Source organism: Oryzias melastigma, linkage group LG5, assembly GCF_002922805.2.
Source record: "Oryzias melastigma strain HK-1 linkage group LG5, ASM292280v2, whole genome shotgun sequence".
NCBI lineage: Eukaryota > Metazoa > Chordata > Actinopteri > Beloniformes > Adrianichthyidae > Oryzias > Oryzias melastigma.
Genome location: NC_050516.1, coordinates 32,324,967 through 32,342,726, shown reverse-complemented (window position 1 = coordinate 32,342,726; position 17,760 = coordinate 32,324,967). Strand labels below are relative to the sequence as shown.

At 37.6% G+C, this 17,760-nt stretch overlaps 1 protein-coding gene across 1 annotated transcript in view; it reads right to left on the bottom strand.

Moving 5' to 3' along the window:
- Positions 1–17,760, bottom strand: part of col7a1 (collagen, type VII, alpha 1) — a gene marked incomplete in the record, with an annotated part of 105,683 nt that overhangs the window by 18,851 nt on the left and 69,072 nt on the right. Inside the window, 26 exon segments of the mRNA XM_036212052.1 lie at positions 625–705; positions 784–819; positions 934–1,005; positions 1,287–1,358; positions 1,457–1,513; positions 3,034–3,069; positions 3,609–3,644; positions 4,080–4,124; positions 4,855–4,914; positions 5,036–5,071; positions 6,010–6,081; positions 6,177–6,302; positions 6,388–6,447; positions 6,526–6,561; positions 7,797–7,832; positions 7,919–7,963; positions 8,038–8,097; positions 8,174–8,209; positions 10,219–10,287; positions 10,367–10,447; positions 10,880–10,915; positions 11,868–11,930; positions 12,047–12,079; positions 12,182–12,226; positions 12,301–12,336; positions 15,402–15,437. Of these exon segments, the coding sequence (XP_036067945.1) occupies positions 625–705; positions 784–819; positions 934–1,005; positions 1,287–1,358; positions 1,457–1,513; positions 3,034–3,069; positions 3,609–3,644; positions 4,080–4,124; positions 4,855–4,914; positions 5,036–5,071; positions 6,010–6,081; positions 6,177–6,302; positions 6,388–6,447; positions 6,526–6,561; positions 7,797–7,832; positions 7,919–7,963; positions 8,038–8,097; positions 8,174–8,209; positions 10,219–10,287; positions 10,367–10,447; positions 10,880–10,915; positions 11,868–11,930; positions 12,047–12,079; positions 12,182–12,226; positions 12,301–12,336; positions 15,402–15,437 (1,401 nt within the window).

Below are 17,760 nucleotides of genomic sequence, written 5' to 3'. Positions count from 1 at the left end.
TGGCGGCAACAAACCATCACTGGTATCCTCGTGAGTAAATCTCACTCTGGTTCCTTCCTTGGTTCCTTCCTTGGTTCCTTCCTTCCTTCCTTCCTTCCTTCCAGTATTTGTCTTTGCAGAAACGACTTCAATATCGACTCTGGTTGTTTGCCGCCTGCCCCGACCCTCACATGGACCATAACCACTCTGTTCTCTGATGTCCTCATGCTCATGTTTGACCTCTGCCTGACCCTGATTTAGCTTTGTGGACTTTTAGCTGTGATTCACTTCTGTTCTCTCGTCTGTGCCAAATAAACCTGCTACAGTTAAGTCCAAATTCTATTTTTTCCACTTGTTTGCCAAATTATGTCATTTCTTTGTAACTAATTCCCATGTGTATTACTAGATAAATCCAACTTTTGACCCAAATTTTAGTGGTGCTCGAGAAAAACACTGTTTTTGAGCTCATACCGTTTGAGTAAATACATTTTGAGGAATATAAATAAATTCAAAGATGAAAAGTTTTATTGGAACGTCTGCTTGTCGCATGTGTTTCTGCCAGCATCTGTGACTGTTGAGGTCCACACATGAGGTCCACTGAAGGGCTGAGGTCAGCCAGAATGAACGAGCACACCAGCAGAATACCTTGATTCCTCTCATTCCAGTGATCCCACTTTCTCCTTTCTCCCCTCTTGGGCCGAGCTGACCATTTTTCCCGGGTAATCCCTGGTTCAGAATACAGACATGATCACTGTCTGCGGCCGCTGTCAGGTGAATGCATTGAAATGGAGTCAGAACACTCACCGATTCACCAGGTACTCCAGCTTCGCCCGCTTCTCCCTGCAACACAGACATCACTGCACTTATTATAGCTCTGAATCACTGCTGACGGGATTATTATTTTTAGCTGTCATATTGATTTAAACACAGTCATCTATGAGCGCAGATACTCGCCTTCTGTCCACCAGGCCCACGGGCTCCTGGGAATCCAGTGGATCCTTTTTCTCCAGGCTCTCCCCTCTGACCCTGGAGTCAAATCATTTCAAAATAATCCAAACTGGATATTGTTTTCCACACTCACTGAGAGGAACATTTTATCCTGATATCAAATCCATACGCTGGTTTGAACAGCAGCCAGCAGATGCTCATTACTTGACATTGTTCGTAATTTCACTGGATTTATCAAGGTCAAAAACACACAGCTCTCAATTTGGTGACACAATCAATGAACCGAGCCATCCGTCTCCAACTCCCACTTCTTCTCCTTCCACAGACCAAACAATCACTTCATCTCCAGTGACATTTACCTGCTCTCCTGGGGGGCCTTCTTGACCTTTCACCCCCTTTTCTCCCTGTGTACCTTTTGGCCCTCGGTCACCCTGAATGATCAAAGAGAAATGGTAAAAATATACAGATATGCAGTTTAAACAAACTCGATGTATAAGGAAGGTTATGAAGCATGTCGACATCTACAAACCGTTTCTCCTTTGGTGCCCTTTTCTCCAGCAGGACCTCCGACCAACACGGTGTCCCCCTGTGTGATGGAGGCGGGGTTCATCACAACACGAAACAACAACGGAGCACACAAATCTACGGGGCGCCTAAAGGGACACTCGAGGGAAAAAAAATGTTTTCAAAAGACTGAAGTTAAAAAAGAATTCTGGTTACTAGCTGGTTCTCAGCAACTGGTAACAAGACGTTTTTTTACCTTCAATTTTTAGAAAAAAAATAATAACAAGTAGTAAATAGTAACTGATGCGCACCGGTTAATAACCAGGAAAAAATACACTTTTTACTTCAATTTTTTAGAAAAAACAAGTAGTAAATAAGTACTGGTACACACCAGTTAAAACCAAAAAACAATTACTTACATTTTTAGAAGAAAAAATGTTTTAACTTTATTTTTAGAAAAAAAATTAGTAACCTTCTGGTTCGCACCAATTAATAACCAGATTTTTTTCACTTCAATATTCAGAAAAACTTTTTTTTTTCTTCAATGTTTTGAAAAAAAAAAATCTTAATTTTTAGAAAAAAATATTCAGTTACTTTCTGATGTGGACCAATTACCATCTGGTGCACACATGTTAATAGCAGAGACATTTTTTAACTTAAATCTTTAGAAAAAAAAACTTAAATTCTTAGAATTTGAAAAAGTTACTATCTGGTTTGCACCAGGTAATAACTAGAAAAAAGGAAACAAAAAAATACCTTAATTCCTTAATTTGTAGATTTCTTTAACCTTAATTTTTAGAAAAAAAAAATCAGGTACTATCTGGTGTGGATCAGCTAGTAACCAGACATTTTAGAAAAGAAATAGTAGCTAGTAATATATAGTAACTAGTGTGTACCAGTCAATAATCAGAAAAAAACATTATGTTACTTCAATTTAAAAAAAATATAACCATCTTAATTTTTAGAAAAACAAATACTATCTGGTCTGCACCAGTAAATAACTAGAAAAAAAAAACAGTTTTTACTTAAATTTCTAGAAAAGAAAATTTTTTCTTTAACATTGATTTTAGGAAAAAAATACTATCTGTTTCTACCTGTTAATAACTAGAAAAAATATATAATTTTACTTCTATTTTTTTGAAAAAAAAAAAAACAAAAAAAAAAAACTAGATTTTAGGAAAAAAATCAGAGTTACTGTTTGATAACTAGTGGAACAGCTAGTTACCATACTTTTTTTTACTTAAATTAAAAAAAAAGTAACTTGTACTAAATAGTAACTAGTGTGTACCAGTTAATAACCAGAAAAATAAACATTATTTTGTTCAATTTTTAGAAAAAAAATTACTTTAGGTTTTAGGGGGAAAAAAAGTTTCTCACCCAAAGTTTTAGAAATAATTTTTTTTTTTTCTTTTGCTTTAATTTTTTTTCACCTCTTAGTCCCTTTAGGGGTTCCGTACATAGCCAGCGTTTTTGTTCCTGTTAATTCACACACAGTATGTTATTTCATATGTTTTAATATGTTTTACATTTTTATCCAAATCTTTTAATTCAAAACTGAAAACAAACCCCACCAGACTTTATTAGTTATGGAAAAGCCCAAACCTTGTCTCCTTTCTCCCCCAGAGGCCCCACGTCTCCCTGAGGAGACACACAGGAGACGCTGGAGTAAAACAGTTCATCCAAGCCGGAGTTCACACGAACACTTTCAAAGAGCTCCGTCAACCTTTCCCAGCGTTTCTGACTGACATTTATTCCACCGTAGATAAAATCAGTCAAACTAACGAGATCCAGATAATCTGACATAAAAGGAAATATAACTAAACTTCTCATTTTGTTATTGCAAATGTGGTTTATTGCATGTATGTACTTGTTTTTAAAGGGGATACTAAAAACACTTAAAGTGTGTTTCAAAATATACAAAAAATAACTTAAAATAAAACAATTTGGAAAAAATACGATTTAAGTCATTTGTCTTTTCAGAGAAGATTATGCAAGATTATATATTCCCATTTCATATTCTGTCAGATCAGTTTTATTTTTAGGCACTTTGTCTACATTTCAAACACATTTTTCAACATTAGAAGAATTCATACCTAAGAGTGTTTCATGGATTTAAGTCCTGCAGAGCGACTGAACATGAATATTATTATAAAAAAGAGGTAAAACTAAGTATTTACCTTCTCCCCACGAACTCCTCGGGTTCCTGGGGGTCCCTGATAAATGAACAAACACACATCACATCTTTTTAACATATGAATGTCTGCAGGGTCCGTGGTTCTGTCCATATCCTCAGTTTTCTGGGTTAGGCGGCGTATAATGATGTGTGACTGTGACAAACCTGCTCGGCGTCTCTGAATAAAAGCTTCTGCTAAATGACCAAATATTAAAAAATGTCCGTGAGACATGAAAGAAGCCGCTACGCCGTGACTCAGCTGAGAAATGCAGACTTCATTATAGATGTTTGGAAATTACACCAGAGGAGGACCACAACCTTCGGGAGGATTTCTTGTTTTTTTTTTGCACTACCGGAAATGAAAAATGCTCGTCTTTATTAATTGTTATCAGTATTACTGAGACTTAAGCTTCTTTAATCACTCCACGCTTTGTGGAGAAAAATGTACGAGGGAAATGTGAGCCTCAATATTTACCGTTGAACCTCTCTCTCCATCTATGCCAGCTCGACCCTCCTCCCCCTGAAGCAGAAGACACAAAACGAGAATAATATTGGTTTCATCTTTCAAAAACAAGTCTGTGCAGGTATCTAAAATAAATAAATAAATAAAAAATTAAAAACAAAAACATGTAAATACAAATAAATAAATAAAATATAACAAAAATAATAATAATAATTTAAAAAAGACATCTAATATTGGTTTCATCTTTCAAAAACAAGTCTGTGCAGGTATCTAAAAAAGATAAATAAAAATAAATGAATAAATAAGAAAATTAAAATAAATAAAAACATTTAAAAAATAATAAAAAATAAATGAATAAATAAACAAAATTAAATTAAATTAAAAAATGTAAAAAAATTAAAAACAAAAAAAATTAAAATGAAATACAATAGAATAAAAATAATAAAAAATAATAATAAAAAAAGACATCTAATATTGGTTTTCATCCTTCAAAACCAAGTCTGTACAGCTATCTAAAAAATAAAAACAAATAAACAAACAATAAATAAATTTAAATAAATTCCAATAGAAGATTTTAAAAATAAAAAATTATAAATAAAATAACAAAATAGACAAATGAATAAATAAAAAAAAATAATAATAAAATAATGAATAAAATAAATACATAAATAAAATAAAAAAGAATAATAATAAAAAATAGACATCTAAGATTGTTTTTCATCCTTCAAAAACAAGTCTGTACAGTTTTCTTCAGATAAGATGAACCAGACGATAAGTGATGTCTTACTCTGGGTCCTGGATCTCCTCTTTCTCCTCTGAGACCAGGAATGCCAACACCAACTTCCCCCTGGAAACAGAGAAGATATTTCTACCCGTTCAGGTTCTGCATACGTTCATCCAGACTGACAGAGAGCGTCTCTGTACTGAGATGGCTGCTGTGCATGAAGCTCATCAGCCTGTATAGTCACCTTGTCCCCTTTGACCCCGTTGGTACCAGGAGAGCCCTAAAAACAAGGTAAGGAAGAAATCGTCTCAGCTTCTTTTTACATCAGGGGTGTAACGGATCACAAAAGTCAAGGTTAGGATCATTTTTTGGAATCAGTAAAAAGTGAAAAATAGATAAATAAAAAGATGAAACTCTAAAATTATTTCTGAAAAGCTTTAAAACATATATATGAGAAAACAAATAAAAAGTACTTCAAAGCATAAATACACATTCACACATCACATGTGGGGTACCCCAAGGGTCAGTACTGGGTCCTAAACTGTTTAACATCTATATAAATCTCCTTAACAATTTAGAGAAAAAGACTAAAAAAAACAGACTTTTAGTAAAATACATAAAACAATCTTATTTTTACATTTTCTATTCAGATTCACAACAATATAGAATTGAATTGGCGTCTTCCTCTTTGCACATTCATTTTATTTATTTAACCCATGTACAATTGTATCCTCTGTTCTACTTTGGATTTATTGTTATAAATTGCATGTTTGATTTTGCTTAATAAATAATATTATTCAAATTTTTAAAATGCATTTTATTTGCGGATGATTCTACGTTTTACCATGTGGGTGATGACATAAAACTAATGAAAGAGTGAATTCAAACAGAGTTCGAAAAAAGGAAAAACATGTTTGATATCAACAAACTATCAATTAACTGTGGAAAAAACTATTTCATGACATTTAGCAATTACAAGATGAAAACTAATAATATTTCATTTGAAATTGCAGGTTTTCAAATCAAACAAATGAAAGAAACTAAATTTCTAGGAGTAATTATGGATACGTCGGGGCCAAACGGTGGCTAGTGAACGCTACACTCCTATTTCACTGTTAGATTTTACACAAACGCAGACAGCAAAAAGAGGTTTCATCACCACGAAGTGGTTCAGTTAAATATGAAACATCTTAAGAGGTTTATCGGTCAGGAACTCACAGGCTGTCCGGGAGGACCAGGAGGACCCGGAGCTCCAGCATTTCCTACACGGCCTGCAAAACCTTGGAGGCCCTGTAAATGTTACAGCCGAAAATCTTACAACAGGGCGGCAGCAGACAGAAGAATACTGTTGTTTTCTGTATTAATCCATCAGTGGCTTCACTGACCCTCTCCCCCGGGGGCCCTGGAGGTCCTGGCTGTCCATTTTCCCCCCTCATGCCAGGCAGGCCGGGATCCCCCGACTTCCCCAGGGGGCCCGGTGGACCGGCCAAGCCTGGAAGGCCTGGATCTCCCTGAAACGATGAGCAGACTTTATTTTGAGACGCATCTAACGCTGTTGGATAACATTATACATTCACAGCGTCATGTTGTACTCACCTTCAAACCTGGAGGTCCAACCCGACCAGATGGACCTGGCAGCCCGACACCCTTCTCGCCCTGCAACACAGACACTGTCAACACTGAAACAATGAGAAGGAATTTAAAAAAGGTTTAGAAATGTAATTAAAAGCTCACTTTATCTCCTTTTGGCCCAGAATCTCCCTTTGCTCCCTGCATGACAAAAAGAGTGAAAAAGTGAAAAAATAAAAATGTTTCCATCTTTGGCCTGAAAATCAACTTAACGTATTTTCTGGACTATAAGTTGTTGTTTCTTTCTTAGTTTAGCCAGGAGTGTGACTTATACTCAAGAGAGACTTATTTGTGTTTTTTTTAACAGAAATAGGATCAAATATTTGTAATTTTTTTCACTAGCAACCGGATGCTAACAACCACCAGAGGGCGCTGCATTTTCTTCTGACAGTCCAAGAGGAAGAAGAACATGGCGGAGAATCTTATTGTTTTCCTCTAACATTTTGATATTTTTCTCATTTGCATCGAAAAATTATTATTCTTGTTTTTATTTTTTTGCTTTGGAAAATATAAAAGTGCGACTTATACTCAGGAACGATTTATTTGTGATTTTTTTTTTTTTAAAACAGAAATAGGCTCATAAATTTGTTATTTTTCTGCTAGCAACCGGTTGCCTATAAGCGGTTATTTCGACTAACAACCATTAGAGGGTGCTGTATTTCCTTCTGAGGGTGCTAAAAGAAGAAGTGTTGTCCAAAACAAACATGGCGGAGAATCTGGTTGTTTTCCTCTTAAATTTTGATATTTTTCTCATATGCATCTTAGAATTATTATTCTTGTTTTTATTTTTTGACATGGCAAATATAAAAGCGCGACTTATATAGGGGTGTCTTTTTCTTGATTAGACATTTTTGCTCCTGCGACTTATGCTTAGAATTGACTTATTTGGGATTTTTTTCTTTAAGCATAAATAGGCTCATAAATGTGTTAAATTTCCACTAGCAACAGGTTGCTAACAACCACTAGAGGGCGCTGTATTTTGTTCTGACAGTGGCAGAAGAAAAAGTGTCGTCCAAAACAAACATGGCGGAGAATCTGGTTGTTTTTCTCTTAAATTTTGAGATTTTTCTCATTTACATCAAATAATTATTATTCTTGTTTTTATTTTTTTGCTATGGCAAATACAAACGTGCGACTTATACTCAGGAGCGACTCAGTTGTGAATTATTTTTTTAAACATAAATAGGCTCATAAATTCGTTATTTTTCCACTAGCAACAGGTTTTTAACAACCACTAGAGGGTGCTGTAGGCTCATCAGACAGTGCCAGAAGAAAAAGTGTCGTCCAAAACAAACATGGCGGAAAATCTGTTTGTTTTCCTCCGCATTCGTTTACCCAAAGAGCTGACCGTAAAATCCATAAACAGAGTTACTCACATCCTCCCCACTCTCCCCGGGATCACCAGCCACTCCCTGACATGATGACAGGAAACACAACATGATCCTGCTGTTGCGTAATCGTCAGTTATACTTATTGGTCTGCAGCAGACTCAACTCACTCTCTCTCCCTTGAAGCCCGGAGACCCTCTGTCCCCCTTGTTACCCTGAGGGACACATTTGGTCATTGAGTTTTTACATTTACATATGAGGCAGCATCTGAAGGCGGGGTCAGACTCACCTTCTCTCCAGGTACACCCTGCTCTCCTGCCGTACCTGGCAGCGTTTGACCCGGTGGACCCTACATCAGAAAAGCCAACAAGCTTAGTCAGAGCAGACACATGAACGGCTTTAGGCGGACGGCAGCAGTGACTCACCCGATCTCCTTTGGGTCCTGGGGGTCCAGCCACAGCCTGCAACGATGCAGACAAACATGGAGCGCGTTTGCATTAGCTACAGTCAAACTTCTCTCAGGTTAGAGGAGAAAATGTTTATGGAGCAACAGAATATTTTTGTAAAAATGTCCCTAATAATAATAATAAAAATAATCTGTGTGATTTTTGTAATTCATAAACTATTGCTTTTATTTTGAAATCCGTAAGGCTTTTTGATGTATGGTAAGATTAAAATAATAGTCTGAAATAAAATAAACTACATAGGTTTGATATTTTCTATAATCAAAGTAAAGAAGTTCATCTTTTTGTATAAAAACAGATTTAAAAATGTGTTTTTGTGAGATACTTGGATTAAAAATAGGCAGTAATACACCTCAGTAATTATCATGGAAACACATCGGTCACTGGAGTGAGTGTTTGTGTGGGACAGAGAGATGCTGAGCATATGGAGGAGAGCCGCTCGCTCGTTTATCAAGCTACTGAACTCCATGACAACATAATTGTGGCTCTGTCCGAGGTGCTGAACCTCAGGTCCTCAGATATGGGAAAGCTCACGGAGACACAATTCACCGAGACTCGTGTAAAAATTATAAATGACAGGACTGGTGATGGATTGCTTACGAGTCACAATCCATTACCGAAATGAAACAAAGCTTCATGTTTTGCTTGTTTTGTTTTTTTTCATTCCAGGCGTCTTTTGCCAAAGAGTGTAAACGACAAATGGAAGTATGGAGAGAAAAAAGACTCACTCTGATTTGTGCGTGACTTTGGATTTGTATATTATATTTAATAATTAAATCAGCAATTCAATCATGCCGCTCAGTCATATTCTGAAAGAAGTCCAGCTGTTTGCACCCTAACCCAGGGGTCTAGAACTCAATTTACCGCGGGGTCACTGAAGGCGGAGTCTGGTTGAGTCTGGGCCGTACGGGGCTCCATTTGTGCCAAAAATAGGTTTTTGCGTCCACTGTCTATATCTTTGGTCCATTGTCTATGTCTACTGAACAAGTTTATTGAACATTTGTTCATGTCTATGAACTACTAATCAATATCTTCTGTGAAACGACATGAGCTAATGACGCTAGCAACTGTTGCTAAGGACTTTTCTGATCCAACGACGATGGAAATGTAAAGTTTTAAGCTGAAATATCACAGAGTAAATACAAAGTTATCATCAAAGAAGTGTTGACATGCAGAAAATATGGCTTAGTAGACGTTGAACTTTCATATTAAGGCGTGGTCCGGAAAATATCAACTTGGAAATGGCCCGCGGGCCGCCAGTCTGAGAACCCTGGCTAAAATGGGTTATTTAATAAGGTTTTTTTTATCAAGATGGCAAACATTTATTAATAATAATCTAACTTTTTAAGTCAGTTGTAAAGAACAACTCGGATCTGCTAAAATTCTATTTTTTTAGGGTAGTAAAACTTAAAATTTGTTTTCATTTTTTTTGACAGTAAAGGTAAGAGTGCTGCTTTCTTGTAATTATTTAATGAAACTTAACTAAATCTGTTCTTTTACTGACAACTGTAATCATGAGACAAGTTATAATTAAGAAATAACTTATATCAGGTTTAATGTAAAGGATTTTTGTCTAAGTTTCAGAATATTACAAGTGATAGATTGGCCAAATTTCTAACTTTACTCATGTATTTGCAGTTTGGAAGGATTCCTCACAGCAAGCTACTGATTAAGTAACTAGAGACAAAATTCAGAATTTCTAAATAATCTGAAACATTGGAGTCAACAGGAAGACTTTAGAAGGAGCAAACAAACTATTTTTAGCGTAGCTCACAGTGAGGTCAACAGCAGACAGAAGGTTTTCAGTGATTCAGACAGAAAGAAGATCTCTATCAGTTATAAACTCTCCCTGTAAATACAGACTCTCAGCTTTTTATTACCACTAGATTTGAGATATTATCTTTGAAGTGGATATAAATGAGCTTCCTGGGATAATATCTCTAAAATTAGGATGAATTTGTCCTGTACGAGAGAAAAGCTGATGAATCGACGTAGCAAACGCCGACCTTTCCTGGAGGGCCGCTGTCTCCCTGTTCTCCTTTTAACCCCGGCAGACCCACGGATCCAGAAATGCCCTGACAGAAAAGGATATCCATGATAACGCCCGGAACGATCCAGCAAAGACAAATGATTCACGACAGAGAAATAATCCACCTGCTTTCCTGGTAACCCGGGAAGTCCATCTTTGCCTGGAACGCCGTCTCTTCCAGGAACTCCAGGTTTTCCCGATTCACCCTGAGGAGCAGCAACCAGAACTCTGTCATGAAAACACTGACATGTAGTTTTAATGTATCGTTTATGTGACAAGTGAAGTCCATCCTGCTCCAGAATTCACGCTTTTGGATTTACTGTATTTTTTGAATTGTTAGAGTTGGCTTCTTGGCTCGCGCCGCTTTTCTCCTTCAGAATCTACTGGAATGATGTCGATCGTGTTGAAAAGAGTATGTTAAAGATTTTGTTTTGAAGCTTCAGCGGCGATGCTTCACGTCTTAAAGATTTAAAGCTGACAAATTTCAGCTGATTTGATTCATCCAAACTAATCAAACTAAATCTGCCATCTAAATCTATTTTATATCTTCAGATTTCAAATTAAATACATTTCTTCTTCTCTTTTTTCCTTGCAACAGTTCAGAGGATTTTGCAGGCGGCTCTGAGTTTAATACTCACCACCTGTCCTGACAGTCCTGGGGGGCCCTGAGGACCCTGCAGGGAGAAACAAATAAAGTCCTAGAATGGAGCATCGTTACGTTTATAAAAAAAATAAAGTAAGAAAGAAAGATAGAGAGACAGATACATAGAGAGGGATAGAGAGATAGATAGATAGAAATAGAGCTGGACAGAGACAGAGAGATAAAGATAAAATCAAATCAAGTTTATTTATAAAGCGCCTTAACACAGACGGACTGCTACAAAGCGCTGTGTATTAAAACACCAAGAATAGATAAAATATGAGCATAAAACAACTAAAAATCAAGACAGAGTTAAAACAGTTTCATGGAACGTTAAAATCTTGACAGTAAAACGCTGGATCTCCTCTACACTTCCTCTTAGCCCTCGGTACCTCCAGGAGACGCTGATCAGCCGACCTGAAGCACCGAGGAGAGAGAAGCTCTGAGAGGAAAGATTTACGATTTAAAACCGAACCCTAAAACAAACAGGCAGCCAGGATTAGTGTGATGTGTTCTCTCTTTCATACGAACAGCAGCGTTTTGAACCAGCTGCAACCATGAAAGAGAAGACTGACTAACTCCCAGTAAAAGTGAATTACAATAACCCAGTCGAGATGTAATTAAAGCGTGGATCACTGTCTCAAAGTCCTGCAGAGTACAAAATGGTTTCACTGCTGATAATTGATAAGATGGAAAAAGCTTTACTTCACTACAGAAGTGATGTGACGGTCAAGTTTAAAATCACTATCCAGAATCAAACCCAAATTTTGGACATAAAATGTGGAGCCAGGGGGTCCAGGTCCAGAGTGGAGGAGGCTCATTAAAACTCAAGGAGCTGCTCTCCATCCTCTCTGATTTCATGTAAACATGACATTGACTGTTGAAGGGAGGAGCCGTTCTTCTATGCAGACGTTAAATTCAAAACAAAATAAAAACAGACAGAAGTTCTCCTCCCAGATGGACAACAGGTGTCCTCAGGTACGTACCACAGCTCCAGGAGGACCCGGTGGTCCTGGCAGACCCGTGCTCCCCTGAGCTCCAGGAGGACCCTGTAGAGAAAAAAAGCCTGAAACGAGGCTCTGACTGCACCGCTTTCTCCTGGCTTTGCACTGTGGACTGTATCCAAGAGAACGTCTGCTTCTGCAGACAGCTGCTGCAGCCTCACCTGGACACCGACACCTGGTTCCCCTTGATTGCCCTGAAGGAAAAACAAATCTTGACTTTGGTTGATGACATCAGAATGCATTATGCATGCAGTAATCTCCAGCTAAACAAAGTGCTGAAAACACAGTGAACTCACCTTCACACCGATTGGACCTGGCAGGCCTGTGGGACCCATGGGGCCCTAATTAAAACATTATCAACATTAAGCTGCTTCTAGTAAGTCTGACTCAACTTCTGCATGTTGGCTATACTCACAGTCGGCCCTCTGATGCCCGGCTCTCCTGGGTTTCCCTGTAGATCGTCACATTAGACAAATATTTATACAGTCTTTGTATGTACATAACAGTAATTGTATTTGTTTTCTTGTTGAGATAAAAATACCAAATAAGATTTCAATCAAATCGTTTTTTTTCCACTTCTGTCCACTTCCACTTTATAGTTTTACTAGGGAGGTACATGTTGATGCATTAACGCACACGATTGACAAATTATGATTAATGCAATAATATTTATTATCGCTAATTAATCGCATGTCTCTGAGCCATGGATCCCACTGGTTATGTACCATGGTTATTTACAAACGGAATAAATATTCAATCATTTTTTGTAATTAAATCTTGTTATTTTTTTGCTCTAGATCCCTTTTTCATAAAAAGCGGACTATTTGATCCACGGTCCAGCTCGTTGTCATGTAAATTTCAATTTTGTGATTATTCCCAGATAATAAGTGGTCGGCAAATACTGTAAATGAAAAAAAAATCATCACAATTGATCGCAATTAATTTTCCCCACAGTTTGCGATTAAATCGTTAATTTTTTACTTGATTTCCAGCCCTAATTTTTATTATAAATTTTAAGTCAATTTTTGTATCAAACTTTCGGTTGTTGATCCACACAGAAATGTTTATTAAAGGGCTTCATCTAAGAATTAGCAACAACTTCTGACAGCAGAAATAAATGATAGAAAACAATGAATATAGTCAAAAATAAATAATAGTAAATGTAATGTAAAAGACTCGTTCCAATAAAAATGTTGTTCCTAACGTGTTCTTGTCACATTTTTCTGATAATGGAGGACATAATTAAAGAAAATTCAGATTAAAACTGCATTTTTGAGAATTGCTTTATTCAAATCACAGTGAATCAGGAGTTGATGAAAAAATGCAGCTTGAAAATAATTGTAGTTGTGGTTCCGCTCCATTCTGATCATCCACTGTCAGACGAATAGATCCATGAACGTCTTTGTTTGCCTCGTCTGAGCTGGAATCTGGATCTAAACTGTACGGCTGGATAGATCTGATGTTGCTCGCCATTTTTGTTACACCATTTATGCTAGCTTGGGATTGTGAGGGGATGTACGCTAGCAGTAAAGAGGGAAAACAAAGGGATGATGGGAAAGAAATGCATGCACTATCGCCGGGTGTCCCTGGGTAAAGTCTCACATGTCCCAGGAATGGGTGGACCAAAGGCCAAGTCTCCGGTATCATTATTCATTATTCATTCATTCTAATTCCTATGTTTTTATTTTCCATTTTTTCACATAAAGCACAGTTGAAAATAAAACTTCTCTAATTTATCACGTGTTGTCACATTTTTATCCTTTTTATTATAAGAAATACTTTTTATTGGGTAAAAATGACCCGGCAAAAGTGATGGTGTAACTTTTTAAAGCTCAAGTGTTTTAGGGTCAAAAGTACATTTTTAATGAAATCCTGCCGCTCTGCAGAAACTATGTCCTAGAAAACGATACAAGTTTTAAAAAAATTGTGGCTAAAAATTGCATAATTATAATTAAAAAACCACTGGGAACATTTTTAGAATAGATCAAATGATAATCGGTAAATAGATCAGTCCTGTCACCCCCTCTGGCCTTCAGCGGGAACTAACCCCGGAGTTCTATAACTTCCTGGTTCTCCACACTTCACTTCCCATCAGCCCCAGCAGCATTTAGTCTTGTTTGTGCCACTCTGTCTGCATCCCTGAGCTTTCTCAGCCTGACCTGATCATCTGCTGCCTGCCCTGACCCTCGCCTGGACCCTGACCGGATCGTCTGCCGCCTGCCCTGACCCTCACCTGGACCCTGACCGGATCGTCTGCCGCCTGCCCTGACCCTCACCTGGACCCTGACCCTCACCTGGACCTTAACCTGATCATCTGCTACCTGCCCTGACCCTCACCTGGACCCTGACCCTCGCCTGAACCCTGACCCTCGCCTGGACCCTGACCGGATCGTCTGCCGCCTGCCCTGACCCTCGCCTGGACTCTGACCCTCACCTGGACCCTGACCCTCACCTGGACCCTGACCCTCGCCTGGACCTGGACCCTGACCTGTCCTCACGCTCGTGTCTGACCTCTGCCTGCCTGACCCTTATTTAGCTTAGTGGACTTTTAGCTGTGCCTCCCCCTTTTCTCTGTGCCAAATAAACCTGCTGCACTTAAATCCAGCCGTCTGCCTGTTCGTGACGATAAAAAGGTACAAATCTTTATTTTCGTCCCTTGCAAGTCATTAATATTTTATGAGCTGCAATCGTTTTCTTTAGTTTACATGCTTAGTGGCATTTCTTACAGCAGGAATTTATGATTCTTTCTCAAGAATCTTAAGCAGGCTATCACTCTTGTTTAAATAAGGTCAGCCGCTGCTTTAGGAGGTTGGAGATAGCGGCGACTAGACGCTCAACTTAATATGAAAACACAAACCATTAAGCGACATCACGGCTGCTCCGTTTGTTGTTTCTTTGTGGTCGGACAGAGAAAGTGACCTTTCCCTCCACATCTCAACAAGAAAGCAAATACGTTTGACCTTTATTGACTGCACAGCTATTTCTTTACGTAACCAAACGTTTGTGTGACGTACCACAAACACGTACTCATAAACACAAACATGAAGACAGAACAAACAGAACGACAGGACGCATGCAAAGTGTCGCACAAAGCGTGACGCCACAGCTTCATGCATGACCAACGACTCCTGCTTCCATCCTTCCAATGCAAACAAAAACTGATGCAACTCCAACCTCGGCATGTCAGCAGACTTCTTGTCATCTTTAACAGAACAACTGGGATGAGTGAAAGCTCGTTTGAGTGTTGACTTCAACATTTAACTGTTTGAGTTTCAAGAGGAGCTGATCAAGATCCGACTCTTATCCCGGCCTGCAGCTCCCGCATCTTCCAATGCAAATGATTGGAGATTAAAACAGCAAAATGTGCCTAGAAGGTGCAGCGCTGTGCATGCATTCTGATGAGGTTGATCTCATTTTGCCCCTTGATTATTAGCTTTTTTGCGCTGCAACCGTCATGCACCTTGTGTGCCCCCCCTGCAGAGCTCGAAGCATGCCAGCCAGCAGCAAAGAACCTACCGGTCTGCCTAGAACTCCCGGGAACCCAGGCATGCCCTGGAGGGGATGAAAGACAAAGGAGGAAGGGGAGGGGGGACAGAAGAGTGGAAATTAAGCGGGAAAAAACACAAAAAAGGAAATGGACAGAGATGAGAGGTGGAGAGAGAGAAGGAGGACGGGGAATTAGCTGCACAGCTGCACTAGGATCTATCAAGCTTCGGCACAGGGAAGGAAAACAAGCTCCACTTGCTTTGTGCTCACAGCCAACCCAGTGGTTCAACTGCAGATCGAGGCTAAAAGGAAACTGGGTTATGAGTTACTCACTGGTTGGCCTTGAGGACCAGCAGGCCCTGTTGAGCCCTGCTCCAAAATGCCAAAAAGGAGAGTCAACATTGTAAAAAAAAGGCACTTAATAAGCTACATTAACCTAAATCAGGGGTCTGCAGCCTTTTATGCTAAAGGAGCCATTTGGACCATTTTCCTACGAGCAAACCATTAAGAAAAATGCTTTTGTGTGATTGCTTACTAAGCATTCACACTATAGTGATTCTCCTGCTCCTTTCTGTTCGTTTTTGGCACATAAAAACTCAACCACTAAACATTCAGCTTGTTCAGGACTTTACTGCTTGTAATTTTTAATTAACTTTTTAATTAACTTAAAAATAAAGTTTATTTATAAATAAAGTTAATAAAGTTTTTGAAAGCAAAATATGCCCCATGGAGAAAGAATGAAAAAGTCTTCAAATTTAAAAAAATGAAGTAGGTTAGCAACAAACATTTTCATCTTTTATAAAACAGGTTTAGCTAACATTTTAGCAACATGCTAATGTTTTGGCTAATTCGGCATCTACTAGGGATTTTAGAGGTAATTTAGAGTTTAGCTAATATTTTTTCCAACATGCTAAAGTTTTTGGTTAATTTGTTATCTACTGAGGTTTTCATAGGCTAGTTTAGAGTTTAGCTAACATTTTAGCAACATGCTAACGTTTTTGAATCATTTACTGAGGAATTTTAGACTATTTCGGAGTTTAGCTAATATTTAAGCATTGTGCTAGCTTTTTTGGCTAATGTGGCATCTACAGGGGTTTTTTATGCTAATTTGGAGTTTAGCTTCTATTTTAGCAACATGCTAAAGTTTTTGACTAATTTGTTAACTACTGAGGTTTTTTAGGTTAATTTGGAGGCTGATTTTGTGTTTAGCTTCTATTTTAGCAACAGGCTAACATTTTTGACTAATTTAGCTTACTGAGAAATTTTATGCTATTTTGGACTTTAGCTAGTTTTTAAGCAACGAGCTAGCTTTTGTTTTGTCAAATGTGGCATCTACTGAGGTTTCTTTGGGCTCATTTGGAGTTTAGCTCATATTTAGGCAACACACTAAATATTTTTGGTAAACTTGGTATGTTTAAGGGATTTTTAAGCAATTTTACTACAAATATTTCAGAAATTTAGGTAAACTTCAGCCCTCTTTCACACTTTTTTAATAAAATTTCCAGTCTTTTAGCAAATTTAACATTTTTGTAAAAAGCTTTAGCATTTTCAACAAATCTCTTCAGCAATTAAGGAAAATTGCGTCACCATTTTCAGCCACAAGTTTCAGCATCTTTAGCGACAAAGTATTCACACTAGCATTATCGCAGGTAATGCAACTTTTCTAGTTATTTATGATTTGTAGCCATTGGCTAATAAACGTATAAAATTATACAACGACTGAATTACAAATTTAACAATTTTATTATTATTTTTTGTACTTTTGACAGCAGCACATATAAGTTCCTTTCAAAATAAAATGCACCCTGTGTCAAATCAGATCCTCCTGCTGCAGCAGATTTACTTCCATTACAAATGTTTGTAAGTCAAACGTGACGTTTTCTATCATTGTGACTTCAGTAGACATTTAATATTTTCTCCTCTTACTATTGAAAATATGCACAATATTGGTGCATACTTCATTAAATTAAAACATACATACAACTACATAAAATACATAAAACTTTTAAACAATTTGGAGATGTGGTCACCTCTTTTAAACTTTTACGTTTTTCTTTTAGGTCTGCAATCATTTTAGGTTTTTTACGTTTACAATACTTGGTCATTCTGTTATTGTTTTTATTGTTTTTTATTTTATATTTTTATGTTTCTTGTGGCAATTGGACCTCGAGTCTGTAGTAAACTAAATAGAATAAGATTAAGCTTTTCTAATAATAAGCCGCTCTGACAGTAAACCAGATGTTTAGTCATCATTTTGCTCTGAGATGTTAAAAGTTTAAGGATAAATGAATGAACTAAAAAACAGTTATTTCTTATTTATAGAGCAGCATGCGGCTCTGGAGCTTCAGGCTGCAGACCTCTGACCTACATCAACAGTTCAAGACGTGCA